We start from the raw sequence: 26,530 nt of genomic DNA on the forward strand, positions 1-26,530 counted from the left end.
CACACAAAGAGGGGCTCTGGCCAGAGTAAGTCCCCAGAGAATGGGTCTGTCCCACTTCATGGAAAAGCAGGGGGTGGGGCAGGGATCCCATCCATCCCTAGGAGCCTTTGAACCCATCCCTTCAGTCTGTCAGCTCACTGACTAACACAGGCCGATAGGAGCCTCCTGAAATTCATCCAGTTCCAGTGTCTTGATGGAAAAAAAACTACTTAAGTGGCCAGTCAGTCTAGCGGTATGCTCTGGTAGAGGAGTGGGGAGAGCATTCCAGGCTGTGCGAGGGCAGCATGGAGAGCTCTGGGACTCGCAGGGAGCTTCGGCCAGCTCTGGCTCCCCCGGTGTTGGACAACGCTCACAGCCCGTGTGAGCCCCGCACGTGCGGATGGCAGAAGAGGCTGAGAAGGGCGGGGTTGGTACTACCCACAGTTGCTTTCAGGGAAGGAGTAGTGGAGATGGAGCCACTCTTTTGGGGACGCAAAAGGACAGGATGAGCCATAACAGATGCTGTCCCACGAAGTGTCAGGGGGAACATTCTCACAGTGAGGGCAGTCGAACACCAGAAGCCATGGGCACCTCAGACCAGCACCTGCAGACACACCTGGCAGGCCCCACACCAGGCTCAGCCCACGTCAGGCTTCCTAAGGAAAAGGCAAGCAGTGAAAACCCTGGATACCGGGGCTCTGGCACACCAGAAACCAGGTTTTAAAACAGGTGCAGTCATGCAGGGGACATCCTCCGCATCCATCTCCTCCCCAAATGAGAATGAGCTTGGGCAAGAACAGCAGCAGCAACACAGCCAAAAATCTCACAACCCCAGCCAGAAGGTCGGGGAATTTCCTAAGGAACAGCAGCTCCCAGTTTCACCTGGCAGAAGGCAGGAGGGAGGTCTGCAAGGCTGCTCCTTCAAGGATTTGCTTACCCTGCAGGGGACAGGGAAGAGAGACTTACATGCCCTCACCCCCCTTGCCTTATGTCCTGGGCACTGGCGCTCACAGTCGTAAGAAATTCAACAATACTAGTTTTCAAGTTAAGTATTTTTATTATCAAAATTATTACATCTCTTGTGAAAGTTCAAATGTTACAGCATGGTGTAAAAACTCCACTAGAGTAAGAAGCTACAGCCCCCACCTTTCCTAGAGCTTTCCAGGGTCCCTCCCTCCTGCCCCCCTGCTGCGCCCGAAGGTGCTGGAGCCTCTGGGCAGGGCCCCCCTGGCCCCCTCCCGCCACCTGGCAGGGCAGAGCCCGCCTGCCCCGTGCTGCTCAGAGCACGAAAGGGGAGGCTGCACCTCCAGGGCTAAGCCAAGTGAAGTTTACACCTATTTTATACAGTATACAGACACCCAACTGCGGGGTGACAAGTTCCATCCCAACACGCTCACAGCCAGACAGTGTGAGAAAGTTACTCTTTGTTTCAATATTTTAAAAGTCTCCCCTAGGCTGAACAAACACCTGATTTCAATTGTGAATTAGAGAAATCTGTAACAGTCCTAAAAAAAGAGGAAGAAGACTGTGCATCTGCAAGGAGAGGGGAGACAGACTCACAGCATTGTGTTATCCAAGAGAAAGGAGAAGTTCCACTGCAGCACCAGGGATGACACCTGTCATATATTAGCTAACCTACTATGGTTATAACTGAATATAAAATTAGATAAATAAAAACACGCCCGATATTACAGTAAACAAGTGAGAAAGAAGCTGGCAATTGTATGGAATTGAACACACAGCACACTGTGTCTGGGCTGGCTCTCCTGCCACGCTTGGTGGGTGACAGCAGCTGGGAAAGACCTCATATGGCACTGCCTGGAGTACCTCTGGCTCGGCACAGAGCGGGGTGCCCACCCACCACCCCACCACTGCCCCTTGCAGCCCCCCTGCTCCTCTGCCTGCAGCCCCCCCGTGTGCCGCAGCATCACTTGACTGATCAGGCCCCGGCCATCCCCTGTGCATTGCGCACCAGCAGCCAGAGAGCCCCCGGCGCGGCAGCACGTGGCAGCGCGGCCCCAGCCATGCTCCTGTTCACAGATTCCTTAAGCGACCTTAAACACTCATTCACGACAGACCTGCAATGAAGCAGCACACGACAGCGCACCCCGGATCCTCTGCAGCCACAGGCACACGCTCCAACCCCCTCCCGTGCTGCTCGCATTTGCGGAGACTCTGTTGTCCTGGAAAAAGCTCCGACGGCGGCAGTGGCGACCCAGGCCCAAAGGCAGCCGTGTGCGCTCGTCTGCTTGTGACTGGAATGATCGTAACGGATTAAAGCCCTCCCCAGAACGCACTGAGAACCTGACCTATAAAGAGATTGGAGTTAACTTGCCCCAACATTTCCTTTAAACTGCTTTTGAATTCAGAACTGTGTCCATGCTGCATGAATGACTGTGGCCATGGGCACGGACCAGAGACAGAGGCTGAGCCACAGTCATTGCACTTGAACCATTTGCTTTTTTTTTTTCCTTTTTTTTCTTTTTTTTTTTTCTTTTTTTGTTTGTTTTTGTAATGTACCCACATGTCAGGGAACTGCTTTGCTACAGTCTCTGCCTCAGAGAAATCTGTGTTCTCCTACCAGGCCAGAGGCCAATACTGCTCACAAATCTCACCCGTGCATTTCAGACCTCAGCCTCTGACCCCTGGCACCCCAGCATCAGGTGCAAGCTCCCAACACCGGCCCAGGAGCCACTTCCAGAGGTGACTGGAAGGAGCTATGGGCAGTTTTGTCCTCCTGAAGTCCAGGCAGCCCTAGGAAAGTCCTGTTTGAGTCTTTACTCCAGAACCTTGAAGCTGCTGCAGTCTGTACTGATGGACATTGCTTCCCCCGCGGTGTGGATAGTGTTGTGCATTGGAAATCACTGCGCCCCGGGAGCCCTGGTAGAGAACAGATTGCCCAGAGTTCGGCAGGCTCATAGTCCGCAAGTCTGACTGTAGTGACCGAGCACTTTGGGGAGTGGAGGAAGAGCCCGACACGCCTGTGCAGAGCTGGGAGCCCGACTCGGAAGAGAGAGAGTCCACAGCTGTCTGCTGTGCCGGGCTGGCAGCTGCAGGGCAGCTCTTCCTCAGGAGGCTGCTGCTGATGCTGCCAGAGTGCTGCTGGCTGCTGAAATACCCCGAATTCCCTGCAAACAGGGCAGAGGAGTCTGTGGAGACCGAGTGGGCAGGGCTGGAATATGAGGTGGAGGAGAGGGATGTTTCCGAGGAACCATGGGAGAGGCTGTGTCCTGTCCTCTGTGCTGCTGCTCGGTAGCTGTATCCAGGAGACGGCGTGAGGTGCCCTCTGTATGGGGAGGAGCTCTGCTGGAGCAGGGTCTGTGATTCTGCCTGGGGACTGTCAGACTGCAGCAGCTGAACAAGGCACGGGGAAAAAAAGGAAAAGGCATGTCAGGCTGACTTCCCTGTTTCCTATCTGCTTCTCATCCAAAGGTGCTTAGGTGCAGCACTGTGAACAATGGCAGCCAAGCCCTATTTCCCCCCCTTACCTCCTTATAAAAGCTTTATTCCAGAATGGGCAGATAAGATACGAAAGCATTTACCTGGTAGCTGTATCGAGAAGGACTGTAAACTGCTGGTCCTTTGTGGGCTTCTGGAGTGTCTCCTTCTGCTGCATCTGCAATGTACAGGCAAGATGTTAAACCTCAACCCCTAGACCAAGGCCACAGCAGCTCCCTTTCAAATGACACCACACAGCCCAGCCCCCCAGCCACCAGCATTTCAGAAACCGAAGAAACCCAGCAAAAGACAATTGAGAAACCTTAACATGTGTGAACAGCCACACGTGTAAGAATGGCTGCTCCCCTCATACCAGTGTGCTCTGGTTTATCACAAAGCCCACCTGCCTTGGACCAGCCTGTCTGAACGACCACACCTGGAGATAATGCACAGATACACCCAGGGCTCCCCTGGCTTTTCAGTAGCATATGAGAGGTAGAAGATGGTTTCTAAGGTCTCGGCGATTTCTCACTCACTTGTGGTTACAGGAATCAACACTGGATACAGTTCCAGCTCAGGAGACAAAACTGCCCTTCTTAGAGGGCTGTCAGCAGGATTCTGTCAGCAGGTTTTCCTCAAAGGCAGATCCAGACGCTTCCAAAGACAGACATCCCGTGCTACCATTTTGGGGACTAACGTTTACAAGCCAACTGAGCTGTTACAAACAGATACTCTTAGACCTCAGAAATGCCTGTTTTTGTAACAGGCCAAGATGATGAAAATGCTTTAAGGTTTCAAGGGCACCAGCAGCACACACTGATACATGAAAGACCAAGAGGGATAAAATGCTTCCCAACAGAGTAAGCCTTTCTTGCACTTCAAGGGTGGGTGAGCTTCTTGTCCTACCGTATCACTGAACTTGACCTGGGGTAGGCAAGAAGGACTTACTGCAGTGACCACGGCTGGTGATTCTGCTTTCTGCAGGAGGGGTGAAGCTGCTGGGACTAGATGATTTCACATCAGAGTTCTGCTGCAGACTAATGAGACAGAACTGTTTATCTGCAGCATCTCAGGGATTCTCAGCAGCCACATTTGAAATGCCTTGGCGAAACAGTGTCGGTATTAGTATCGAATTTATATGACAGATGTGTCTCAGTCATGAAACAGGACACGCTGCCTCAGTCTGCTCTGTACTTCTGCCAGACAAGTCTGGCTTTGCCCCAGCTGCACTGGCACAAGCATCAGTGCCAGCAGTGTCCGTGGCTCTGCTGCCATTGTCCTTTCTGTGCTACACCCCAGTGCTGGCTTAGCTAAAAGGGATCTGGATGTAGCTCTTGTCTGTTCTTGAGGCTCAGAAGTTCCCTCAGGGCACAGGCCTGCACAGACACCAGGGCCTGAAGCTTCCAGCACGTGTCCTGTGCCACCTTCCATTTCTGAAATGACATCGATGCAGCAAGTGGCTGTTTGGTGACATTCCAAGTACTGCAGAATGGCAAAATTCAGAAGTTTGGGGCATTTGAAGTTTTGTTAAAAAGTCACTCAAAGAAGAGACTGTTCAATCCAGGAGATCGTTGTGGTTAACAGAAGTCGAGTATGAGAATCAGAAGAAATCTAAAAGATTTCTGGAAGAGACTGTTTCTTAAAAGTCTGGGCATACCAGTAGGGGTGCACAATTTACTGGCAGTGCCTGTTCTCAGAAAGAAACCTTGACAAGTTAAAGACTACTGAAAGACTAAATTACAAAGGGTAAATAAACTATGACCTTCTTGAATTTGCTTTATGTAAACTTAAAAGCTAGAGCCAACATTTCCTTCCCCCATTCTCAATACCTGCACAAGGGAAGGACATGAATAACTGCTTTTCTTGGCTGTACTGGCCTGTGTCAACCTAAAGTATATATGAAGTGACAGGTTTTGCTGAGAGCAGCTGCAGTTCTCAGAAGCGTGCAATGCACACAAATTCCATTTCATTGCTACATGCCTCATCAGCAAACCCTCCAACTTTGGGATTTTTTAGTTCCTGTTAATATTATCTGTTACAACATCAAGTGAAAATGTGCATCTTCACAACTCCTCCAGGTGCTACCAGAACAGCAGGGACTCAGCCACCCATTTGTTTCACTAAGAAGCAGAGCAGCAACTGGGGGAGGGGAGGTGGCTCAAAGAATCTAAACAAGAATCTAAACAAGCTGCTGAAGAAATTGCCAGAGCAAGCAAAAGAAGAAAAAATGTACTTTGCTGTGCTAGGATGAAGGAAACAAAATTACTTTTGTCAGCTGCAGCATTAGGTTTTCACAACTCAGAATGGGATGGGGTTTATGTAACAAGTAAGAATTCATTGCTGCAGATGAAAGTTTAACTCCATCCTAATTCTCATGTGACACTGAAGAGCCAGAGCAGTACAGGTTACATTGGGCAAAGGCCTGTTCCAAGAGCTTGGATTTTGCCTACCCTTCTAAAAAATAACCAAGAAAGCCACTTCCACTGGTATGGGAAAGACAGGGAAAAGACTCCCAATGGGGTCCCATGAAACTGTGACATATTTGATAGGGAAGAGGACTTCTTCTCAAGACTAGGTGAAGAAAAAGCACTGAAAAAATGCACTTAGGTGTACAAAACCAGAACTCCAAATGAGAAGTCAATTTTCAAAGCTGGTCTCAAACATGCCTTACTGCTACTGGGGAAAAGTCTGATTTGGAATGAAGGAAATGTATACTTGCCATAAAATGCTCAGAAACAAGGTAATACACTTGTCTGAATGTTCACCCAATGAGCATTAAATGATAGCTCTTTCAGAGCATAGGAGGTGCTAACCCATCTGCCCAAGGATAAAGAAGCTGTCCCTGTCAGAGTCAACGTGCAGGCAGTCTTGAATTCAATCCCTGGAAAAATCCAGAGGTCTTCCAGGTCTAACAGAACAGGGATACAGGCTCAAGCAATATATCAATAACAGTAAAGTATGGTTTGCAGAAGGCAGCTTTGATAATATTAAAGATGAAGGTACAACTAGCCAACTTCACAGACAAGTTGGCAAAGTTATCCAAGCACATCACTTCCCACCAACCAAATGTCCCAAAGTTTCACCATCCTACCTGCATCTCTCTCAAGAGCACTGTCCCGGGTCGGGGAGGATTCGTGTCTCTGGGACACCTTTGCGCCGCTCCGCAGCACCTTCTCCAGCATCCCCCGGCCCTCCCGCAGCCTCTCCACCGATGTCGGGACCATCCTGCAACAAAACCCCAGGAACAGCTGAGGACTGCTGTGACACAGCTGAGAGCAACATGACCAATGCACAAGGGTTCAGAGACCATCAGCTCTTTAGACAGATGAGGAACAAACTTCTGCACAGCTTTTGCCATGTAAAAAAGCTCCAGTGGGATTTCAGACTGCTGATCCCTGGCTACCATGATGCCACTGCCCTCAGAACACCAAGCCTTTAATCAAAAACATGGTATAAGCATCCAGTTCAGTAAATCACCTGGTTACAGAAAAATTGTTTTGAGATTCAACACTGTTTTGAAAATCCTGGTATTGGCTTAAGATTAACTGCAGTTATTTTGCATAATTATTTTCATTCAAACTAAGAAGAAGCAAACTCAATACCTTTATGATAATATGTGCCAAGACAATATAGTTGGATACTGCAATACTCCTGAGCAGAGCTAGCTGGGCCATTTTGCCCATTAATGCCACTTTGTCCTGTTTATTTTGTATAATGTCTGTGAAATGTCTCCACTCATGATTAGTGCTAGATATTGTTCTATTTTATAAGCGTCTTGCCCAAGGGTGAAAAAGAGGTGAAGTGGCTTTCCTAAAGCCAAACTGTTGAAGAAAAACAGAGCTACAGACAAACCCCAGATCCCTGGGTCAACATTCCATCTACCACCCACAGGACTATCAAAATCTCTTTGGAAATATGTCTTTTAACCTACAGACAGCATCACCATGACCAGGGATTTACAATGCCTTTACTCTGCACACTGAAGAGTTTGTGCCTTAAAAATGCCTGAATTTAAATATTTAGATTATATTAAATGCACAGCATATTAACTGACTTCTGTATTTAATTTTTTTTAAGATATATTGAAAACTGTGCTTTACATTAGGGTTTTTTTATTATTTTGTTTGCTTGGAGACTTGTTTTCTGCAAGGCTGGGTTTACTGAGCAGCAGCACATCTGTTTACATTGTGATGGCTTTATCCTGGCAACTGAAATAGACAAACCCTTTTTTTTAAATGAAAGCTATTGTCAATTATTGCAGAATTCAGCAAAAATCTGGAAAAGTCTACAAATTAAGGCATGGAATTTTAGTTCTCACCAATTTTGTCTGTTCCTAATATTATTATGAATGTCTGGAAATGTATCTGATTTGTAAGCACACAGAGTGAAAGATGAAACTGGGTCACTTTAGCTCAGTAACAGGTTCTAATGCATTTTTTAAAAGTAGAAGGTGAGTGTACGTTTGTCAGCTGTGCCCATTAAAACACAGAAACCCAAGAATTTTAAAGGCAGCAAATCTGCTTAATCCCATTCAAAATGTATCAGCATGGTTTCAACTTTATATCCAGCGTCCCATAACAATAGGATCTTTATTCCCACACAATACTTAACTCCTGAAACTATGTGGGAAACTGAAGCCAGAGCAACACCTGCTGAGGGAGCACCAGATGAAGCTCACAGAACATAAAAAATGGTACTAAAGCAAGCATGCCACACTGACACCTCATCCTGAAATAGTTTTAGTTCATTCAGCTGGTTGGCGTTTTTTCTGCTCTTTTACAGGCAGAAGAAAGGAGCACAGGAGGAGAACGACATGGGCTATTACCACTTTTATAGCATATTTGAAAATAAAGTAATGATGATAAACTAATCATTAGCAGACTGCCTCAGCTGTGGGCAGTCCCAATATCTGGTAGACGGAAAACTGTCAGAGAGGACAAATTGTTTCTATTAAACTCTGCTTGAAAAGTGATGAAAAAAGGAAGGAAACAGATTTATTACTCTTACAAATTCACCCAAGTGCTTTCAACACAAACTTCATACTTCTCACTGCCCTCAGCACTGCTTTGCATCTCTCCTCGTGCCACCCCCTGCCATTACCCCAGCAATGACCCAACCACGTATGTAGAGATCAGCATCAGGAAAGGGGGGTGTGTGTCTGTGTGTGCCTTTCTGCTGGTGGTGTGCATGACCAGAACCTGACTCCAGAGCAGCAGAGCCAGTGCCCTACACAGCTCCAGTCAGCAGAACATCCCAGCCATCACTGGCACTATAATGCCACACTCGGCAATTCAGTGCACTAGTTCATATTTTGGACCAGGTTCAAATGTTTTTGAAGACCAGCCTTTCCCCTTATCAAACCTTCTCATGGTAACCATCATAAAGGTGTTTTGTCCATGCCTTAGGCACACCACTGACCAGAGTCTGGTACATTAGCAAAGCTGGAGCTGTTGCACAGTCCCTGCTTCTCAAATGCAAAGGCTGCAGACGCCTGTGAGTTTTCCTTCAGAATAGGAGTGGACTTAAGTATCACACATGCCCAAAAAGAGTGAAGGTTCAGCAAAAAAAAGACCTGAATCAGATTTTCATTGCCTGGGCAAGACAAGACCTTACAACCCAAGACCTCAAAAGGGAACCAGTGGAAGAGCAACAACTGTTTAACTTTGTACTTTTCAAGACAGATTTCGGATATCTAAACCAAGAACTAAAAGACAGGCTGAGAAGAGTACTGGTATCCTTCACAGTTGTTTAGCAATTACGAAACAGAACAATACCAAGAGACCCAAATGAATCCATCTCACTGCACATATTATTATGGAAATGCCCCCCGGGGAGTTCGGTTCTTCCCTGTGGAGCAATCTCAGACTTGCTTGGAAGGATAACACTCACCACCTACTGCTGATGCTCTCCTGGGATTTACTGAGCGATGATGAGGAACTACAGCCCCTCGAGTCTGGTGGGCTGATGTCCTCTACGTGAGGCAGGGAGGGATGAGAAGGGGAGAAGCCACTTTGTGGGGAGGACGGAGTTCGTGCTGCGGAGCCTGACAGGCCATTCCCGTCCGCGTCAGTCCCGGAGCTGCTGCTGCCCTGCCGGGTGGGGGTCCCTGCGCCGCGCCCGGAATCGCTGCCCTCCTTGGCCTCCTGTTTCCGCTTGCGGTACTCGAGGAGTGATACCTGGGTGAGAAAATAGCCATGAGTCAGGGAATACAGAGGACTAGGACAGGGGGAGCAACAGGCCCACACACATAACTCTTCTGGGTCTGCAGGTAAAACTTGAAAAAGCATATTGGGATTATCAACTCCTGATGGATCTGCAGGCACTCCAGAAAAGAGCTAAGTGGTGCAAATTCAGACTGCCATGATCACCCACCTTTTACTTTTTACGACCAATACTCAGCAGAAACATCCAGCTCGTTTGCTTCTCTAGCCACCTGGATTTTCGCATTACTTGAGGATATGCATATTCAAGTATCAAGCCTCTAAACCTCCCTCCTCTCAAAACATATGCTCTCTCTGGTTCATGACATTATGTAATTTTCTTTCAATATCTGCACATCCCCAAAACAGGTAATAAGAGTCTTCTTCGCAGAACTGGTATCTTCAATGCCCAGTTCATCTGTACTAGTTCACCCACATTAACACTAAAAGCTTGGTGAAGCTTTGCACAGAACTTTGTTTTGCTTAGAGCAGGTTCCTGCTATGGAGACATTGCAAACTTCCGGCACTACCACCAAAACAAACTGCTTGTAGCAAAGGTAGAATGTGTTTTGGGCAAAACAGTCTCAGATTTGTCAAAGACACCAACCAAAGATAGAGTAGCCTCGGAACACAACGTCAGCAGAACCAAAAAGACACAAATATTTCCAGCTGAGCACTTACCCTTCAGTGTGCCTTCTCTCAGAGTTACTATAAGGTACAGAGCCATAAAGGACCCACAGAAGGCAGCTCTGCTGAGGAATTTATCAGCTATGATTCAATGCCTGTACAGAAGGCTTTATGATGCAAAAATATTGAACAGGGTATTTCCAAAAGTAACTCAACATATGAAGGTTTTACAGTACGTGTAATTTTAAAAGAAAAACCAAAGGGAAAAAAAAAAAATCAAGAGACTCCAGAAATGGAAAGGAAATAAGATATTCAAGCCAGCTAGACTCTTACACAAGTGATCTGAGCTACCACACTTGCCATAAAGAAAGAAATCCAAGCACAGGAAAAGGCACTGATATTTATCCCATGAGTACCAAGTTTTATCACAGCACCACCTTGACTTAACATTTTATCTCAGTTTTAGTCCCATGAGGGTCACTGACCTGTTGTAAGAAACCAATATGTATTTGCTTTTGTTACGCTAGATTCCTGTGTTCTTAGTTTCAAAGCGCTAAAATTTAAATAACCTTCATCTTACTTTCTTTGCAATGGTATGGAAATGTTCCAATATGTTCTAATAAACAGCCTATGTTTTCTTTTGAAACATTAGACCCTCCTTCCTAATAAGGACCCTTTTCATCCTGATAAATAACACCTCCACCAGCTGTACAGCTGCACTGTGTTACTGCTCTGGGTCTTGTCTCAGTTTAACAACTGTTGATGAAAACTGCCAGCATCCTGCTCTCTTTTCTGTGATCCAGAAGAGGTATTTTCACTGTGGTGTTTTTTTTTTTTACACTTCTCACATCAAAATCTTGCCTAAGGGGTAGCTCTCGCAGTTGTAACAACTGTTTTCACGCAGGCACTGGATGCCTGAATAACTCACCCAGACTCTATTCGTTCTCCCTGTAAGTCTTTGCAGGAACCTGAGTGGGAACTGCAAACATCATGGCAATCTAAGAATTTCTTTTACGGGAGTACTTGCCTTCTTCCTTTGTGGCGGATTCTGGGGAGCAGCTCTGGCACCTTCACAAGCCCTCTCGCCGCAGGGGGACATGGATCCATGCGCTGTCTCTTTGAGCAGCCCTGACTCATGTCTGCTGAAATACCCTTCAGCAGGAGAGCTGCAGCAGCCTGCTTCTGAATTCATTGGCTTCCTCTCTCCCAATGGAGGAGACCCCCGCAACAGCCCATCCACACGTGGCATAGCGTTCAACGGGGAGAAGGCATACATTAAATTAAACTCTGTCCGAAAAGCCTGATCAGAGCTTCGTAGCAGCATCTGTGCTTCCCCACTTTTCCCTGGGAAGTTCATCTCTGAAGTAGAGTTTATGGAGGATTGTGGAGCCACATCAGAGGATCCAAAGCTGAGCAGCGACGGCCGTTCCTGGCAGGTGTTTGCACTGGAATCCAGGTACCCACCCTTCAAATCCAGGTCGGATCGGAGGCAGACCTGGAAAATCCGAGAAGGATATAGAAGGGGGGGAGGGGTGTAGTCAGCAAAAGGATCAAGCAAGGGTAGGGAGAAAAATTTAAGTTAGAAAATCCTCTGTACAATGCTAGCTTCCTGCTTCCCTGTTCCTTTCTGATTACCCCTTTGGTTCTTTTCTGCACTGTTCTGCTCATTCCACAGGGGAATGCCTGAGACTAAACAATGATCAGTTGAGCTGTCCAATACGGGATGCCCTTTCCCCTTCAGCAGTCTTTCTGCAGCAAGAGGATAAGGCTCAACACTATCCCCAGGCAGTTAATGAATTAAACCCAGCATTTTCAATTGCCTCATACATCCCCAAGTTGATGTTAACACAGAGCAGTAGCCAGGAAAGAACAGAACAGATTTGCTGTCCTTCTGCTGTTTTATTAGCCAAGTTCTTGCCTGTCCCAAGTCAGCCACTGCTAACTTCCTAAAAATAACATACCCAAGACCTCTAAGCCATTTGTTTTCATTCATTGTGAGCTTTGTAAATCTCTAACAATAGTACATTCATTTAATTTTTACTGCATTTTTACATTTTAAAATTTCCAAAAAAACCACAATGGCATCATCTTTGTGCTATCAGAGTTTCTGGAGCACTAGGCAATGATACAACAGTATATTCATTTATCGACCTGAAGTGCCAAAAACCCTCCAGGGCAGCAAAATAATCATCTCCTTTACCACATTAATATGTCAGGATCTCAGACAATGAGTACAACTGACAAGATTTCATCCTCTTTGCAGGATTCCAGTGCAGAGGGAAAAAACCACAGCAGCACCAGACACCAGCTCTGCCCTCCTGCTGAAGCTGAGAACATTTCCCCTGTTGTACTACGGCTCCAAGTAATCCACCACATTGGAGATGAGCATGTATTTTCTACTAAGAAACAGGCACTGAGCAAGGTAGTTCATCTCATCGTTTATCACAGGTCAGCGGGTAAGCAAAATACTACTTTTTGGCATCTCCTCAATATTTTCAGTCTGCAAGTGAGCAGGTGATAAGTCAAGGCTGAAGAGAGCAGGTCAGGTGTACCACTGTGTGCTCTTAAGTCAAAACTAGTGGTGAATGCCATCCCTTCCCCAGCAGTCATCTGGTCACTATTCAGTAAATTTCACAGACCACTCATGGACTGGGCTGAGTCTGAAAATGGTGATGGTAATTCCAGGTTCCCCAAATCTCTTGCCTGCACCTCAGTAGCTGAGACATACCAAGTCTTCGCACTGCCTGGTCAACGAGCGAATCATAAATTCCAGTCTTCAATTTGTTTGTTTTGTTGTGATAACCCTGAAAACTCTCCTCAGCCTTACTGTGTTTAAAACTCTGCCCTTATTCCCAGTGCCTGAACAACCCTCCCTCCCCTCCCACCATGCACACACAGCCCACACGCTCCCAGCTCAGGTGCCATAACTACCTCAGGTGACATGGACTCGGGCCTATGCGCAGGGGAGCTCTCGGGGGAGGATACGTTCTAGAGGAGGGAAAAGCATCTAGTTATTCATCTACTTCAAAAGTCAAGAGACAATTACAAGGTACAAAAGCACACAGGTTAGCAATGGCTATTCTAAACAACTATCCCAAGAACTGGCCCCAGCCTGGACAGCATCACGGCTGGTTAAGTGGTTTCTAAAGCTTCCTGGAAACACGGATAGGACTGGGTTACTGCATCTCACGATGCAACTTAGTACCCAAGGCAGAGCACATGAATGTTAAGAAAAGCAGCAGCTAACTCTTTGTATTTCTGATGCTATCAGACTTCACACCATGGAATACAGAGAAAGACATTTATGGTTTTTAGTCTGAGAACATGGGAGAGAAAAAAAGCTTGGTTTAGCGCAGAAAGTAAAGATCCCCCAAACATTAAGATGACCTTTCACAGACATACACTATAAAACAAACATGTCTTCCTCAATCCACCGAGGGCTACCTTTCCAGCTCAAGTCAAGAGAAGAGGTGTGAGCAGCCAGCTTTATGAAATGTTGTATCATCTGAGCACCTATCAGTGAAGGCAGTGTATGCCTGTGACAGCACAGTTAAGGGCTCTTCCCGAGCACTTCCCTTTCCATGCTACTGAGCAGGCCTAAAATAGAATCAGAGAGGCAGGATTCCCAGAGCTATGCTGCTATCAGAGAAATATAGCAGGAGTCACTGTTTTCTGCTAAGTAGAAAACCCCAGAAAACTGAGGAATCTCAGAAATTTCTTAACAAAAATTTCTGACAAACTCCACAAAAAAAGCTAGAGCTATGTCATCATGCTTCTGGCCACTTATGAATATGGAGGGACCAAGCATCCTTTAATTTGTTTCCACTCTAAAAAGATCACAAAACTGAGTCCAAAAAACCTCAATCTGTAAAAACCTGGCAAAGAGAGCTTCACAGGCTTGTGATAAAAGTTTTATAGAAAGAGCTAGGAAATCAGTCAAGAAGGAAGTTTCTTAAAAGCTTTCAAAAAATGTATTTCCCAGCAAGACAAGATACCAAGTCACAACTTCTGCTTGCTTGAGGAAGCTTGTGAATTGATGGAAGAATTTTTCTGTTATTCTCTCACCACAGTGCCACAGGTTTATACTTGGGGAGATTCAGTCACTCATTAAAACTGTGGTCCAGTGAGTTAGTGAATTCTTTTCAAGAGGAAAAAAGGTAAAAGGCAAGTAAGATATAGATAACCAGTGAAATTAAGGCTAATTAACACTAAGATGGGACAGGAAAGGAGTGATTAGACTGTGAAGGTTCATGGCAACACTGCCCTGATCTGCCACCTCAACCACTGCAAGGGTAAGGATTGTTTCCAGTAAAGCTCTTTCTGCCTGAAACAGTCTTTCATCTCTCTCCTCAACACGCCACAATCTTCCCTGCTAAACTCTACACAGCTGTCTCTCAAACAGCTTACAAGAAAGGGCTCTCAAACAAAGTAATCAAAGCATGCTAAGCTAAAAGTACCACAAAGGAATATTTGCCCTGTTGCAAAACAGATGAGGGATTCCTGCAGGGTAGTCCCTGGTGTGGAGCAGGCCATCACTGCACTGTTTTTTTAAATGGTTCTAATTGGCAGAGTATGAGCAGCTGGCCTGAAGTCTTTCATGAGGTTTTTTTAATGAAAATATGCAATACTAGAGAATAAAACAAAACCTGCAAACAACATGATTCCTATTTACAGGCACAGAGTGGAGTGTCCTGACTGGATGAACACTGGTAACTCTCCCAAAGAGTTTAGAGCAATGGAAACCACATACACAGCCCGCTCATTAATTCTGCTAATTTTTGCAGAAGGAAACTATCAAGAAATCAAAGCTATTAAGGCAATTTCCTTCTACCCAGTCCACTTAAAGAAAACGAAAGAATATAGTGGAAGATGACGTGAAGTATCACTACCATACTTGGGGTTACTGAAAGCTCTTTGGGGAAAGAGGAGCCAAGGATGTCTTACAGCCTCTGAGAAATGGAAGGAACACTTGTACTCTTTGGAAGAAGGGGGAATTGAAAATCACATAGGCAGAGAGATCTGAAGTAGGGAAGATGATTAAAGATCACTGAAAAACCTGAGAAATTTAGGAGCTACTCAGCAGAAATAGAAAAAAGGTAAGACTAATGTTACTGATAGCTACAAAGTGAGGGGAGGCTGGGCTGTAGTGAAGTTTGACAATTCACAGAGCAGGAGATCTGCCCAGAAGTGAAGAGAAAGGCAGCAGTGCTCTTGAGGCTAAGACCGTGATGCTGCTCAGAAATACACACTCAAAAAGGAAGCGTCCCTAGTGCTGCCTCTGCTGCAAATATTGCTGTTCCTTTCTTTTTAGCACACTCAGTCGCGGGCAGACTTACCTCGAACTGTAGTGGAGTATTGCAGCGGCTGGTAGCCAGAGAGGGGATGGGTGAGAACATGATGCCGTAACCATTGCGCGTCTCCTCCTCCCCGGGCAGCGACGAGCAGGGCGTGGCCAGCTGTGGGCTGGCTGAGCCGGGGACCGAAGGGACGGGAGGCGGGGGAGTGACAGGAGACAGCGGCCGCAGCAACTTCTTCACGTTTTGCTCCATCAAGTAGCGAGACTTCCATTTCTTCAGGGGACTCAGCAAGTCTGAAACACAAACTGAGCTGAGGACACGGCTGAACCACTGACCATGAAAAAATCACAAGTTGTCTTCTTCCCCCTACTCCCAGCCCAAATGAAGCCCGGGAGTCTTCAATGCAACTACAAAAGACTCCTGAAAATTAAGTACCTCTGAATTACTTCAATATCAGTGCCTAGATACTGGTAACAGAACAATACATAATCAGGAACATGCAGTGAACAAGGAAAGCAAATATTTCAACTAGAAGCAAGCATAAGAGGGAGCTTGGGGAAAGGAAGACAGGAAAGGTTAAAAAGGGGAAAGGAGAATAGAGGAGAGAGGTCAGAGGACATGTCACTGTGATTCTTACAAACAAACCAGAGGCAGCTCAGTTATCATTAACTGAACCTAACAGCTCCCTATGGGCTACATCAATACAGCCCAAGCACATTTCCATTTCCACAAAGGATTAAAGCCTTTCCCTCAGGCCTATCTCTCTTCAAAATAATAATCTTTTTTGATGCTTAGTTTAAAAAAACCTGAACAAATCACCAGTAAGTTCTACAGGTTAGGTCTTCCTCGAGATGTACATTTATTGGTTTTGGTGTTCTGTTCACTTCCTATTCATCTAACCTTTCAATAATCAAATTTGTATTATCTGTGTGATGTCTAGCTTCCTGTCTGTCATGCTTGGAAAACTGATCCCTGACTGGGCTGATCTTCACTCTCTTTCTCTGTAAATTCAGACAAAATATTTAACCATTCTACTGCTTTACTCATAGATTTTAGCTTCGCCATCCTTGAGACTTACTTAGTCATTTGTTTATTACACATGTGCCCGTAAGACTTTGCTACACCTTCCTACACTCAGCAGGTATTTAGTTCTAACAGCATCTTGCTGCAAAGAGATGATGCCGAGCCCTCTTCTGTCTACCCCCACCCTTCCAGTGTACAAGAGATCTCAGAGAACCGAGACTGATAATGCAATGTTATGATTATCTTTTCTCAGGAAAATACTGAGAAACTTCACAGATGCTCAAGCTACAATGGGTCTGCAGAAATTGGAATGAATGGCAAAGCAACATTCTCACCTACCCTAAAGCTGTGCCATCAGGCAGCAGGACACATTAAGATGTCACTTGTACAGCTGCCTTTGGTATTCAGCACCTTTGCCAGTCTGACTCCAGTGCCCGTGCTGCCCTGATGGTGCTGAGCACTCACCTGTATCATCTTTGCAGATGCTGGAGGAGCTGCTGTTCTCGTTGCTTTGGTATAGACACTGGGTTCTGTTCTCTTGTGGAGCTGGTGAGGTCTGAGTCATTCCCTCTTCCAGGGCTTGTTTGATCCAGCGCTGAAACAGAACGAGACTACATAAACGTGAAACTCCTCGGGTACTTTCTCTGCAATCCTGCAGGATAACACTCCAACTCCTACAGTTGTGTGGAGCAGGGCAGGCTGCTCAGAAGCCCAGGGTTACCTGGCTGGCATGCACTCAGGCGAGAGCGCGTTAGAACACAGCTGTCAGCACTGAGCCCACCACCTACTGTGGTGGGGCTGTGCCCTTCCTGACATGGGTTCTGGGAGCAGCAGTCATCAGCAGTAACACAGAGATAAGTAAAGAGCAAATTATAACTCTAAAAATGCAGGGCAGTGGCACCTAAAACTATTAAAAACAATCATAATTTAGAAGAAAAGGGACACAAATATAATGAACTCTCTACAACCACTGATTTTTGCAAAAAATGTTTCCTGCCCAGGAGAGCAAATTTGAGCAAAAAAAAAAAAAAATCTGATTAAAATGCAAGCAGCAGTTTTCAAGGAGGGTAAACCAAGAAAAGAATAATAAAAGCAAATCTTTTCTTCAGCTACTAATAAAAAAGACAAGTCACAGTGGTCTTCTGAACGTGGACAATTAAGAATGTTTCACATCTCACATGAGCAAACATGAACTGAAGCCTCAGCAAATCAGCTGCTGCAGTGCGTGTGCTAGCCCTGTATCTTGATACAAACTGACTCCTGATGGCAGGCAGGAACCTTTGCTTACTCTACTATAAAGATAACTGCCACAATATATGGGAAAACACTCAAGTGATCCAGTGAAATGACAGCAAACTGCAGAAAAAATGCAAACAGCAATTTTCATTTGTACAGTTTACCCAGAGGACTCACTTTACCAGACACTTCTTGTCCTAGAGAGGTTTGAAATTGTACTTTTACCTTTCAGCAATCCACAGTTCATCTGCATGCCAGCAATGTGTATCCTATTAGAGATACACATGTGTCTTATGATTCCTCAAAGCTATCGTGAAAGAACATCACAAACTCAGTGGCCACAATCCTCAAAGTGAAAACTTCAATGCGAGGATGAAGAGCAGGTGACAGGATCTATTTTGTTGGGCTTCACTACTGTACAGCAGACGCTTCTTCTCTGTTCAAATGTAACTCAAGGATTCCACTGTGGCCGCCAGGAAAAGGGAGAAGTGCCAGCCAGTCTGGAGCACCTCTACCTCAAACGTGGCATCTGATCTGACAGCCAAGTCACTGCACAGTGTGTGATTAACGTGAGAGCAGGTTACAGTTCAGTTTCCTTGCGAGGTTCAGACACTGCCATGCTTTGGATGCAAACTGACATCATCAGCTGAGTTTTTTGGCACAGTTCTCAGTAGTTTAAGGATGAAGCCTGCTGACAATCCAAGAAAATATGTGATCTATTTCAACAGCCTTTATAAATCAACCTCCTTGGCTGAGTAGTCAAAAGTAGACAAGACAGATATCAGGTCTTGAGAGAGTGTATCATCGAGTTCTGGACCATTTCTAGACCTCAGCTGGCTGAAAAGGAGGTGTTCCCTGTGAGTTTTCTAAACATTCCTGAACATGAGAAGCAGACTTCTACATCTCCAGACTGTTAAGTCATAAAACCACCAAATGCTGAAAAGCATTCTCCAAGAAAAAGCCAGGGATCGATCTCCTACGAAATGGATGAAACCCCTCACTAGAACAGTTAACAGTCAAAAACTATTTACGGTCAAAAAGTAGAAATCTAACAAATTATTTCTGCAACATCTGTTCTGGACACAGCAACTTTCAGTACTTTATTAACTATTTAATGGAATAGGCAGGGTATTTAAATTTTCAGATTAAGAAACAAGAATGCTAGATGACACCATTAATGATTTTCCTACTAAACTTGGAAATGGATAGGGAAAAACATAACACAGCTTAACACAGGCTAGAACAATCACTTCTACAATTACAGGCTAGAAAACTAATGGGTTGTTCTAACAAACATACAAAATCATGAACCGGACATAAGCTTAAATCAAACTGTCAGAGAAAACTCAGCCACAATGGGATGCAGAAAATGGGTACAGGTTAGAAGACACAAAGCAACTTTTCTGCTTTGAAAATGTCCCAGTTGCAACACAACATTCAGTTTTGGACACAACTTCAAGGAAGGTGTGGACTAAATGGAAGTCATCCATAGTGAGAGTAGTCCACTCCCTCTCCAGCAGTGAGAATTATCATTTGACTAGAAAAGAGTAAAATGTAGCAACAGATCAGAAGACTTGTTCCGTGACAATAGTTTTCCCTCAATTCTGAGCTTGCTGGCCAGTTGTATGGCAATTGCACCGAGCACAAACTCCAAATAACTCTGCCAGCTTTGCTCTGGATGCTTCTCTCTTCCCTGGGGCTCAAAGACAATGTTAAGGTTCAAAAGAAGTTCAAACCTTGCAGTTCTCAGCTTAAAGATGCATGAGGAGGTTGCCCAGGCACACAGAAACAGACAAGGTTTTGTCATACATCTATATAGGAACCATGAAGAGCTTTACCTATGAAGGAGATACTGAAGAGACTGTTAGGGCATGACAACAAATTGGCTGAAGGTGGAAAACAGTGAAGTCCAAAGATTCTCTCTGGGAAAACACCCTCAAACAAAGGAAGGCAAAGAAACCAGGACATGGTACCTGAAAGCCACCAAGACAGGGAGAGCAGAAAAGATTTCTATATAATTGTTCTCAGGTAATCACACAGGAACTGGGAAAGTGTCTGAGCAAAACCAACAGGCAACAGGGAAGACAGATTCCAATACAAATCTGACTGAGTGAACTACTCTGCCTTCTGTTTCCCTGCAGATGGGTAAATACTGGCATTTAGTGGTCATCTCTGGAGGAACTAAATCCTTAGCTGGGCCTGGTTCAGGCTTCCTGCATGGCCTCAAGTATCTGTTGTAGATAGGCAGCTTATGATCCCGAACAAAGAGCTGTGGACTTGTTCTTGTGAACAGGCAAACTTTGGAGAGCCTTTCAACCACAAAGGCTCTCCAAAGACAACGGATCATAACTGAGGCACTGGATTCTTGAGGTCCTCTGCAACACTGTCCTATCCCCACAATGCCAACCATCCTCTGACTGTGAAAGTAATAACATAAAACTTTCTAAGGGCAGCAATCAACGTTCTTTGAATTGTGTATGCTGGATAATAAACAGCTGCTGCAGATCTGAAAGTACATGTTTCTAAAAGGGCAGTCACAGAACAGCTGTTCTACCATGGCAAAAGGCAAAGATGAAAACTGAACTCTGGCAAGGAGGTCAGCAGTCATAGCCTGGACACTGCCTCAACACACCAGCTCAGCAGGAATACATTGAAATAAACTCCAAAAGGACACAACAACTTTACGAGGAAGCCAGTAAGGTGAGTATACATCGTGTGAAGGTAAGACATGAGCAAACATACCTTCTTACAGGAGCTGTAAATGCCATCCAACAGAAAGGGCCTTCGACGTCTCTCAGGGTTGAAAGGTGAACCAAAGCGAATGTAGTGTTTAGGTGTGGTACAAATCAGCGGGGAGTGCACGAGACCTGGCAACATATTCAGGGTAGTTGCCAGAACTGTTGGGTCTGTAGTAATGCGCAGAGGACACTCAATTGGACACTCCTGCTTTTCTGCCTTGTCGTTCAGCCATTCCGTAACAAGGTACTAAAGGAGGAAACACACACATCAGTGCAACCAGCACAGGTGGAGAAGAAAGGAAGTACGGCACAGTGGTGTATGGGAAGCAATGCTCAGGTCAGCCCACCTGCTAAAACCCCCCTCTGTCTCAACAGGAAGGACTTCCTGTGCCAAACCCAATTCTCACCTGTTGGAGACAACCCAATGTTGTAGCTCGATTTTATGCTCCAGTCATCTTAGTAGAAGATTCTCCAAAAACTCTGTTTTGATCACTCTGTTCAAAACTAGTTTCTAGACACAAAACTAAATGTATTAATAGCTAATTTATGCCCAGTTATGTGGCAGCTGCCTGCTAGCTTCTGCAATTTTTCCTCCTTTCCAAGTTTATCGTAGCTTGTACATGACAGTTGCAGTCACGTTCCCTCTTGGTCTTCAATTCTAAGCTGAGAGTTAACCTCTTTGCTGCATCCTAAATGAGTATTTGCCACTCTGCCATCCTTACTTTGAGCACTTGCTCATATTTACCTTTTTTGTTTTGGGGTACTTTACTGCAGCTCGATTAGACTGGGATCCTGTAGCCAGGATAGCAGTTGGGTCAGATCCTGTCAACTGTCTGCCTTCTCCTGGCCCTTCCACAGTGCTGACATCTGTTGTGGTTACCAAGCTGGCAGTGCTTCCTTCCTCTGGCACAGCCTGTGCGAGTTCAGCTTGCTGGGAACTGGCTTGTTTCTGCCTTCTCAGTCTTTGTGCTGAACTGGTCCGGTATCGAGAGAAGCGACTTTTTGGTCGGGGCCTGGAGGGTTTTGCTGGAGCTGGCTTAGTCACTGTTTTGTCAGGGACAGCATCCTACAAAATAAACTGTCATTAGTCCGAGCACCTCTAAGAGTATTCATTTTCTCTGCATACAGGATCAAGAATTGAGATTTATTTATTGACACTACCTGACTCTCAAAATCTTGTTGGACTCTGTTGGTTCATAAGATGGTCTTGGGGACCCTTCAACACTGGCACATTATCGTTTTGTCTTCTGCGTTCTTAAAGGACAGAACATGGGTCTTTAGGAAGAAAGCAGCAATAGGAAACTTGCTGCCTGTCTCAAGGTAACTGCTCTCATTCCTGACCTGAGCTGACATGGAGCATTCCAGGCAAGTGTCTGGACCCTGCCATAAAATGGGAACACATGCATCCAAAGTAGACTGGGTCAAAAAAAAACCCAAACAAAAAGAAAAGAACTTTCCATCACTGCACTTACACATCCAACTTAAGCTCACGCCAGTACAAAAGGGGTTCACCTGGAGAAGGAACTGGGCTTGTTCAGTCCACAGAGGACTGAGGGGTATGTAACAACAGTCGTCCTATAAACAGCCTGAAGCCTCTAAGAAGATGCAGTGGTGCATCAATGGACATACACTGAAATGAGAGGTTCAGACTGGATACATGGCAAATTTTTTTCAACCTAACAGTCATGAATTGGAAGAGGTGCAATCTCCATCCCTAGAGGTTTTCAAGACAAGACTGGGTAAAATGCTGGCCAGCCTGGTCTAGCTTCAGAGCTGTCCCAACCTGACTCAGAATGGACTAGAGAGCCCACGAAGCTCCTCCTCACCTGAACAATCTTATGATCAGAAATGCTGTATCTGAGCTTTGTACAAGATAGCAAACAGTTCATCTTACCGCTACTTGTGAGGACCGTCGTGTGTTCACCCCAGTACTGCTGGTACTGTTAGAAACAGGAGGAGGAGGAGCACTCAGTGCTGAACTTCCATCTTCAGTTTCAGGAGTCTCTGCTTTTACTTCTTCCAGCTCAGGAACTTCAGAATTGACGTTGATTTCAGCATCAGTGCTGTTACGGTCTGATGGTTGCTCTCGTCTCCTCTTTCTCTTTTCTAAGTTCTCAAACATGTGCATGATGGCTTCTACCTTCCTGTCTTCCCGGGACTACAACACAAGGGTAAATTGAAGTAAGCATGGTGAATTATGCACATAAACAAGGCAAGAACAGATATGGGAAGCAGCACAAGGAGAACAACTGCCAAACAGCAATGACAAAAGCCAGACAGAGGACAGAGAGAAGCAGTTCTTATCAGTTATTTGCATTTTTCAATATGGCAAATTTCCCAGAATAACAACAACATAATCGTGTGTTTGTAGCTCAAGTAGAAGAACTCGACTTTGTTCTTAAATAGGACCACTTAGATACTACTGAGTTATATTTATAAAACAGCCACAAGGAAATGCATAATTTTGAAGAACTAAAAACCGTAAGAAAGCATAAGTAGAGTGAAGAGATGACTTGGAAACAAAGAGAGCTACTTGCTAATGACCAAACGTTAGAACAAAACAGAAGCCAAGGCAACAGAAGTTAGTGGTTCAGTAATTTGCAGCAAGTGTAATACACCACATAAACTGATTAAAATGTTCCAAATGCATTCATTTTCCAGCAAGAATATCAGAAGGTGACGCAGCTCAAAAATAAAAGCTTTGGTCTAAGCAGCTTACATAGTGGATAAGAAAAACAGAACATGAGAGAATAGAGAGGGAAAACAAGTCCATTTATTAGGTAAACAAAAAGGACAGGAAATCTTATCACCTGGCTGTGGCAGAAATAATTGGTAATTATGCATGTAAAAAGCCCAGTACAATAATTTTGCAGTGACTGGCAAGAATCAAGCGGGTTTTAAGAAGTGGGGTCAAGCATCTTCTGAGATTTGTCATGGAGAAAGTATCTTGGAGCCCACAGCCTGGCCTAGACAGTTTTCTGTTAAAAAACACTACAAACACACACACACACACACACACACGAAGAGAGACTGAGGAAACCATAGATATGCGTATTTACCTGGTGCCAAATATAGAAAACTGAATCGCATTAAAGCAGATTAACTGGTGCAACCTACAGTAACTGGGCTTACAGGCTGATGGGAAACTAACGCTTCGCTTAGACTATTCTGTCCCAAGAAGAGATCAACCTCCCTGCATTAAAATGAAATCTTCCCTCCAAGCTTTAAGTCCAATCTGATGGATGACTGCCGTCATTCAAATTTCAGTGGAAACTGACTGCTTTATCTCATCTGTTCTAAAAACCATCCGATAATCCAAGGGTCCCTCCACTGGATGGCCCTTGGCTGTGCAAGTTGCTGCACTATCTTAACATTTAAAGCATTCTCAGGAAATTTACACTTGGAAGATCCCTATCTCCAATTAGAGGAAGACAGGTGATTATGATATCAAAGAAAAACATGGAATTCCTAGCTCTAATACTTTTGTTGGCTGGCAAAAGGATGGGAGCAATTTTTCTATTTTTCTTCCTTGGGTTTCTGGTTGGTTGGTTGTTTTAATTGTGTATTTGCATTTTTGCAAAAATTTGGATTTTTCTCTTGTTTATTTAAATTAATGAATTAAGAGCCAAACCAGCTCCATTCACATGCATAAAACATTCTAATCCAGGCAGCAATCCCAGGGGCCATATGCAACACAAGAAAAAAACCACCAGCTCTACTCAGTAAAGATGAAGGCTGAAAAAGGACTATACCATCAATGATCCCAGAGCACTAAGATATATTTTGATCAAGAGGACTGCTTAAGACAACAATAATTTCAAAACAGAGAGATTTCCTAAGTAAGTGCCAATTGTACTGTTAGTGGTCTACCCCTCTTACTGAGTTTTGCAACTAATCATACCCTTTTCCCCACATGGCAACGTGTTTATGACACCATACACAGAACAGATACCTGTTTACAAACCTAACCCAGCAAAAATGATGAAGTTTTAAGAAAAATCAGGTTTTGGTTCATGGTATGACTGAATTGAAGATATCCCTGCTCACTGCAGCGGGGTAGGACTAGGTGACCTTTGAAAGCCCCTTCCCTATGGTATGGTTCTATATAGTGCCATAAATTCTTGTACTGGCAATAAGGAAGGGCAGCAAGAACATAAAAAAGGTGCAATTACCTTTTTGTAATGTGGTGCTGATGGTTTTGCTAAAAGTGTTTTAGACTACAGAACAGCCCTGAAAGTAACAGTTAAACCTTTCACTCAGGAAACAAATCTATAGTGTATCTCCTAATCTTCAGCACCCTAACAGAAATCTGTGACGTGGAGTCAGCCTGGGTGGTTTTTTACCCACTTGCCCACCTTTTTTTTTTGCTGTTGTTAATCAAATTACTGAAGATCACTAACAGTTGGGATTTGCGTTCAAACAAGTGAAATAACCAACTGGACCCGTTGGTCACTGCATAAAGCAAGTCCTAAGGGGGGTGATACCCAGATAGAGAGAGGTACTTGCCCGTCGGCTGTGGACCAAGGCTCCCTGTTCATCTACAGGCTCCTCTTTCTCCCCTTCTTGTTTCTCCTCCTTCTCTGGCACCTGAGAGAGAAACCCAGATTTATTAACCCCATACTGTTTCAAGGTTACCAAGATTTCTGTCGTAATTTAAGGTGCTAAAGGTTTAAAAAGAGGCTTCCCGCAGTTTCTGTTCTGAAGTTTCCAATGCTATTGGATCAGACTCTTGCAGCACTGAACGGTAACATATATAACAAGGGGGCGAAGGTTTTACCTCATTGTCACTGACTGCTGCAGGTCCCTCAGGAACTTCCTCAGTCTGTTGACTGCTGTTCTCATCCGACGCAATGCTCTGCTGTTCCATTTCTAGCTCCTTTCGACGGGCCTTTCGCCGGCGTGTTTCTGCCCCAATCAGTGTGCCTAAAACAGGTGGAGGTAGGTGTTCTGCAGCATTTGGGCTACGTTTCTGCACAGGGCAATTCCGGTTTCCCTTGTGACACGCACAGTCCACTTTATAATTGCTGCTCCAAAACACAAACATAATTTGTGTCACTCTTCATTTCTCAACCCTTGCACAGAGACATTCAATACATCTCCTACTAAACATCTCACCACGTGCCAAAGCAAGGACAGCAGGCTACCTTATGGCTTCTATTGTAGAATATGCCAGCAGAACTGGACAGAATAGCCGGGAAATGCAATTCAGTAGAAAACGGAGCAATATGTAGAATGCGAGGAAAGGGCTGGAGGAAGATGTCCAGTCCAGGAGGGCAGTGGAGAGCTCCCGGGCGAGGTGAAGGACTCACCAGATGTTGTACTCATAGTCAAAGGCGATGGTAACCTCTGTGTCCTTGGCAATGGTGGCAACAGCGTAGATGCACAGGTGGATCATCCCATCAGCAATCACATGACGAACCTTGTTAAACAAAGTAGAAAGAAACTGATGTCTCCACAGGTTGCATTTCCTACTTCTGAGACAGAAGCCTCCTTTTGCAAAGTAGCTCTTACCTACTCTACGAATAATTATCCCAAATTCTCCATAGGGAGAAGCCTGCTTCACTGCTCGTCTCATCCTGTGCTTTTCCACTTAACAACTACCACCACCTGCTTACCCTCAGTACTACCATGCAGCCAAAGGAAAGACATAAAAGAAATCTTTCTCTTCCAAAAAAAACCTCCCTCATGTTCCCAAACCTTCTCATATTCCAAGTATAAACCATCAAACAAGCAAGAGACACAGAGAGTTTACCACATTTAGGGCATTTTAAGTTAGGGAAAGTGCTAAGCTTATGTAAAACATGTATTTGCAATTACAGTGATGATGGAGAGAGAATTTACCTCTGCGTTTGGAGTGCAGGACCGCCTGATGAACCTGGCATCATTACCAAAGGTGCGGGCATCAACACACATCTCAACGCCATTGAACTTGGAGTAGAACAGCACAAAGGGATATGGCCTGGAGAAGCAACAGAACATCTCAATCCCAAAA

General features: G+C 45.0%; 1 protein-coding gene across 3 annotated transcripts in view; it reads right to left on the reverse strand.

Annotated features, from left to right (window-relative positions):
* Nucleotides 1-1,016: 1,016 nt before the first annotated feature.
* SETD5 (SET domain containing 5) overlaps nt 1,017-26,530 on the reverse strand; it is a 65,917-nt gene continuing 40,403 nt past the window's right edge. For 2 of the 3 annotated variants that reach the window (XM_032121246.1, XM_032121244.1), the window contains 15 exons: nt 26,380-26,497; nt 25,848-25,957; nt 25,316-25,562; nt 25,045-25,125; nt 22,433-22,696; nt 21,284-21,604; nt 20,543-20,785; nt 17,030-17,159; nt 15,581-15,834; nt 13,176-13,232; nt 11,272-11,739; nt 9,307-9,593; nt 6,509-6,642; nt 3,522-3,595; nt 1,017-3,333 (listed from right to left, as the gene is read on the reverse strand). In XM_032121246.1, coding sequence (XP_031977137.1) covers nt 2,734-3,333; nt 3,522-3,595; nt 6,509-6,642; nt 9,307-9,593; nt 11,272-11,739; nt 13,176-13,232; nt 15,581-15,834; nt 17,030-17,159; nt 20,543-20,785; nt 21,284-21,604; nt 22,433-22,696; nt 25,045-25,125; nt 25,316-25,562; nt 25,848-25,957; nt 26,380-26,497 — 3,388 coding nt within the window. In that variant the 3' untranslated portion in view covers nt 1,017-2,733. The remainder of the gene's footprint in view (nt 3,334-3,521; nt 3,596-6,508; nt 6,643-9,306; nt 9,594-11,271; nt 11,740-13,175; nt 13,233-15,580; nt 15,835-17,029; nt 17,160-20,542; nt 20,786-21,283; nt 21,605-22,432; nt 22,697-25,044; nt 25,126-25,315; nt 25,563-25,847; nt 25,958-26,379; nt 26,498-26,530) is intronic. The other variant, XM_032121245.1, reaches the window with a different exon arrangement.

The sequence above is a fragment of the Corvus moneduloides genome, chromosome 11 (assembly GCF_009650955.1).
Source record: "Corvus moneduloides isolate bCorMon1 chromosome 11, bCorMon1.pri, whole genome shotgun sequence".
NCBI classification, from domain to species: Eukaryota; Metazoa; Chordata; class Aves; order Passeriformes; family Corvidae; genus Corvus; species Corvus moneduloides.